The sequence below is a fragment of the Vigna unguiculata genome, chromosome 6 (assembly GCF_037176805.1).
Source record: "Vigna unguiculata cultivar grain cowpea cultivar isolate G323 ecotype 2 chromosome 6, ASM3717680v1, whole genome shotgun sequence".
In the NCBI taxonomy this organism is placed as follows: domain Eukaryota; kingdom Viridiplantae; phylum Streptophyta; class Magnoliopsida; order Fabales; family Fabaceae; genus Vigna; species Vigna unguiculata.
In genome coordinates, this window is record NC_140797.1 from 27,205,137 (window position 1) to 27,210,423 (window position 5,287).

Sequence of the window (5,287 nt, forward strand, 5' to 3'; positions counted from 1 at the left end):
CATTTATTTATATATATTTATAATGTAAAATACATATCAATGGTCAGAAATAGCGGCTAACAAGATTCTGCACACAAACAAAAAAATTGACAAACATATATAGCTTCTCAATAATGGTAGATATTGGCAAAGACAATTCATGCCCTAACATATATTCTTTGGTTAACAAAAGGAGTGGCAATTTAAATGGTTCTTACTCACAAAAGAATAACACTTTCCAGCAACAACAATGTCTGATCACCATCAATGCAAGAAAATTTTAAGGTCTGTAGATGTTTCTGATTAAAGTAAAACACATCATGCAGCAGCATAGCAGAAGCATTACAGAATAACATTGAAATCAAGCCACAATATGTCACTATCTCAGTGAAAATACTTTTTTTTCTTAATATTATAATAATTAGAAAGAAAATTGTTGATTCTCAAATAAATATTTATCAAATTCTTATATCTGAGTAATGTGAAGAAACTAGCGGAAGAAAGTTGTTACAAAAATATGAGTTGAGAGGGATTATTTATTATAATTTACTAAATCTCTGGGGATATAAAGAATTTACAATGATATCAAGAAAAGGTTGTAGCATAAGGATTTGCAGTTTTGTGAACAAATAATAATAATAATAATAGGAGTTTATGTTTATGATTTTGTAGATGAAGGAGGGAGAAAGGGACACGACAGGGAACAGTTAATTCCCACCCAATAATGATAAATGAGATGAATGGTTGGGCATTGTTGAGATGATCTGAATTGCAGACAAGAACAAAAGGAAAAAAAGAGTACATCATGCCTTGATGAATACAGAAGTTTAGCAGGCTGTTTACGCATCAGTGAGATGTTGTGACCAATAAACTAGCATGACAGGGACTCCCACATTACTGAAAGTGACCTTTCAACTACTTCTCATACCAAAGTCTAAAGCACCACCACCATCTCTCACACACACACACATTTAATTCTACTCCATAGTAAACCCAAACAAACCAACATCATCTTCATAAATAATAATAATATAACATCATCATGAGTTTCCCCAACCCAAACATATCTGTGTAAAACATCAAACTATCATTCATATGCAAGGAAAAAGAACCATGCCCTTATGCCATAACTATCTCATCTCCTCAAAATCTAGCCACACTTTCATCAAAATCAGCAACACCACCATACACTTTTCGGTTTTAGCTTGTCTTATTGAGTTTGTGTTGTAAGAGCATTTATTAAAACTAATTCAAATAAATTTATGGAATTGTTCTTTTTTTTTTAAATTAAAAGCTCAATTTTATATGATTTTTTTGAGTATTAATTAGTAATGAAATACAATATTTGAATACCAACAACTATCTTATGAAACACAAATAAATTAATTTTTCAGATTATAAAAATTATTAAAATTAATTCAAGTATTATAAAAATACAATCAGAAATAAATAGATTTTATCTTTTCAAACTTCTAAAGGGATTAGTATAGGCAGAAGCAAAATGCAATACGTCAGTAGTAGTAATATTATTTAAATTAACTTCTACAAATACATTCATTACTTTGTCAGTGTCATCTTATTTCAAGATATAAGATGCAACCATAATAATAATCAGTAATAGTCGTAATTAAATCAGGTTTTGAATCTGAACAGTGAATTTCGTAAAACGAGATTCCTTTCGGATTTGGTTTTCAATTCTGAGTTAATTTAGTACATAAACTATTCTCTTGACATGATGTGGCTCCTCTGTAATCCACTGATCTGCTCATGCAATGAGTCAACCATGAGAGAAAATTGCACTTAAAAGGAACAAAAACCGAGGAGTTGAAAAATGCAGACACAGTGAAATATGTTATAAAATACAAACTTAAGAGAATACTATTTTTAATTAGTTTATACCCCAATATTGGTAAAATAAGAGAATTATACCTTACTATAGAAGAAAAAAAAAGTATTTAATTTAATTATAACAAAACTTAGATCCTACCATAAGTGTTACTAGCATTGTTCCTTCATCAGAATTAAAGTTTTATTTCGACAACATACCAAGACATTCAGAAAAATATTCGATGACACATAATAAAATTGAAATAAAACATCAATTCTGATTGAAAATAACACTAAAAACATTTATACTACTGAACCTAAGTTTGTTTGTTTAATTTATTGCATTACCATAGTTTGATGAACCTCCAAGTAACACTCCAGCAGAAGCTGCATAGACATCAGAAGGATCCACCATTGGAGATGAAGAAGAAACTCCATTTCTACCACCTCCATCACTTCCACTTGCAACATTTCCACCACCACCCAAATGCAATTCAGATAGATTAGGATACTCACTTTTATCTTCAACCCCTTGATCATAGAGAAACCCTTTGAACACATGGCCACCAATTTTCACCACAGCTTGATATGCATACTCATCATCTCCATCGTCCACTGCAGTCACACGAACACACTTGAACTCTGCTGGTGCACGCACTTGACAAGGTAGTGACTCCTTGAAACTCACATCTGCACCCAATAAAAACCCTACTTAGTTCCACACAACAATCCCAATTAACCCATGAAAAACGTTGAATGAACTTGTAATAATAATAACAACATTCTATATTATAATAGCACTATAATACAATCATTGCTCCTATAATAAAGGCACATTTTGCTTATCTTATCTTATTTTGTGAGGAAATTATTGTTTATTGTTAAAAAATATTTCTGTGTTTCTAGAATTATTTCAAAACAGTCGGACATTAATAGGAAGTGGAGATTCCCATACACAAAAATCTTATGAAAATCTAAAGATAAAAGAAAATGGAAATATCTAATTAGAGGAAACTCACAATCCATGGACAGGATGAATATGTGCAATGAAATTTGCATTAACTTTAGATTACTAAACTAAAATTTTCATTTTTATTCTCTTACACAAGCTTTTGTAATGAAAAGAAATCGTCTGTTTCTCTTTCTCCGATGTCTCAAAAGAGAAAGATAACAATTTATGTTTTTTGGGAGAATAACAGTAGCAGTAGTAGCAGCTAGAAAAATGCAAGAACTGTAGTCTTTTAGGTCAATAATTGAACGAATTTAATGAAAAGCTCGATATAAAAGCCCTGAAATTTAAGAAGTAGAACGAATTACTGAAACTAAGAGTGAATGTTTGATCTCATTTGAGACAGAAACAAACCTTGGTGGCTCGAACCAGTGTCGAAACTCCTAGGAGGAGTGGTGGTGTTATTAGACGTGGAAGTGTGCGAAGTGGTTGTGGTCTGGGAAGGCACGAGCCTAGGTTTCTTGGTGGCGGAAGTGGACCCACTGGACCCAACCGCTGCCGTCGCCGCCATGAGCTGGCGCTCCCTCCGCCGCGCGGCGGGTACCCACGTGCTCTTCACGTGCGTAGCGCAATCGAAACCCCTACTCTTGCAGCACGTCCTGCACCTCCTGTGACTACAATCCTTTTTCGCCTGGTTTCCACAGTCCTGGCACGTGCTCGCGCCGCTCCCACTCCCCTCACGCTCGTGCACGTGCGCGTTCGGGTGTTGTTGTTGCTGGTGCTGCGGCGGCGGAGACTCGTCGTGCTCTTGCCATAACTGAATTCTGCTACGGTGGTTACTCGCAAGGACGCCGTCGGCGTGTTGGTGCTGTGGTGAATCCTGTGGTTGCCATAGCTGAATTCTGTTGCGGTGGCTATTGATGTTTCCCATTATGCCCTCGCTCTCTGGAGTGAGGCATGGCGTGGCGGTGAGGAGAGGGAAGACGTTGACGCCGAGTGCAGTTGCGTTGGAACTGTTGTTGTTTGGATCGGACAAAACAGCGTCGTTGTGGTGGTGGTGGTGATGGAACGACGAGGCGGGCGCCACCACGAAGATGTCGTGGTGGGGTGAAAGGTTGTGGTTGAATGACCTCGACGCCCCGGGCCACATGGATGCGCCGCCGTGCGCGGTGGCGGAGGTTGCATTGAAGCCGAGAGAGAGGTCGTCGCCGCGGCCCGAGACGGCGGAAGGCGTCGCTGACCAGTCGACAAAGGCACCGGAATCCGAAGGGAACCTCCTTGTAGTAGCCACAACTGAAGCTGGGTTTTTTAGAATCGGTTCGAATCAGAGAGATCAGAATAACATGGTAGCAGTATTCACCATTGAAAGTGTATTTTCTTTTCTCAGACAATTTTCTTGGAACGGTGTAACCTCCTTTTAGTAGTAGCCAAAGATGAAAGTTGCTTCTTTTATCGACAATCCTGTTGGAATCAGATAAGATGAGTGTAACAATTGTGCATCAGTTAAATATGGTTTGTTGTGTCATAGAAAATAACTAAGAACAACAATAAGAAGAATATGTATGAGTTTATTTGTGCGATGACAAAGTAAGAAGGTGGTTATGATTGTCTGACTTAAGAAAAGGTTGTTGGATCTTCTGAGGGTTTTGGAAGGAAAATCTATGTATGTGGGGGGATATTAGTTGAAGGTGGGGTCTCTGCAAGTGTTACAGAAGGGGAAAGTATAAGCTTTTCAGAAGAGTGTAATGGAAGAAGCAGTGAGGGGTTTCAGCATTTGTGTGCGTGTCTGGTTCTGGTTTATCTTTGTTGTGCTAATGTCACTAACTCTGGTGTTTGAAGGAAGAGAAGGGTCGATTGAAGAGAGAGAAAGGGAAAATGGGATTCTGAAATCTGAATGGTTCAGAAAAAGGGCAGAGAAAGAGGGGCAGTGAGCAGTGTGGAAAATATGCAAGAACAGCAACCTATTTTGTTACTGTGGATCTCTTTTTGTTTTTGTTGATCCTTTCTCTCTCATGATCATCATGAACAACAACAACAACAACATCAACATGTGTTGTTGTGTTGTGTGTTTGAGCTTTCTCCACTTACACTGTGAGAAAACTAGAGGTTCACTTTCTCCGTTGCTAGAAAGTGAAGTGAGTGAGGGTGGGTTATTCTTCCCTGACCAAAACTTTCTTCTGTTTTTTTTTTTTTTCTTTCTCACTCTCTCTCTCTCCAATTATGAGATTGATCGATATAAGTAGAGTTGGAGAGAGCATACAAAGGATATTTAAAGCGTGCATAAAGACTTTTGTTCTCTAGTTTTTGGATGTTTATGGACCCTACTCTCTCTTCTTAAATAGCATGAGAACTTCAAATTTTCTCTTACTTACCCAGCACGCTTTACTTTACATAGGTAATAAGAAACTGAATTTTGGCCAAATTTTTCTTCTTTTTAAACATGTTGAAGAAAGGTTTTCAGAATAAAAGTACATAAATACTCAGATTAAAAAATTAATATCTAATAAATTAATTAAAAACTAAGAAAATTTA

General features: G+C 36.9%; 1 protein-coding gene across 3 annotated transcripts; it reads right to left on the reverse strand.

Moving 5' to 3' along the window:
• Nucleotides 1–1,464: 1,464 nt before the first annotated feature.
• Nucleotides 1,465–5,057, reverse strand: LOC114188766 (protein LATERAL ROOT PRIMORDIUM 1-like). 3 transcript variants are annotated; one of them, XM_085675265.1, is made up of 3 exons: nucleotides 3,170–5,022; nucleotides 2,155–2,496; nucleotides 1,465–1,740 (listed from the first exon to the last, which is right to left on the reverse strand). In XM_085675265.1, the coding sequence occupies exons 1-3, from the start codon at nucleotides 3,903–3,905 to the stop codon at nucleotides 1,682–1,684; spliced, it is 1,137 nt and encodes a 378-aa protein (XP_085531391.1). In that variant the 5' UTR covers nucleotides 3,906–5,022; the 3' UTR covers nucleotides 1,465–1,681. The 3 variants fall into 3 exon arrangements, with proteins under 3 accessions (XP_085531391.1, XP_027933205.1, XP_027933203.1); XM_028077404.2 differs by lacking the exon at nucleotides 1,465–1,740 and having other exon boundaries at nucleotides 1,918–2,496; nucleotides 3,170–4,216; nucleotides 4,844–5,057; XM_028077402.2 differs by lacking the exon at nucleotides 1,465–1,740 and having other exon boundaries at nucleotides 1,918–2,496; nucleotides 3,170–4,216; nucleotides 4,717–5,015.
• Nucleotides 5,058–5,287: the final 230 nt, after the last annotated feature.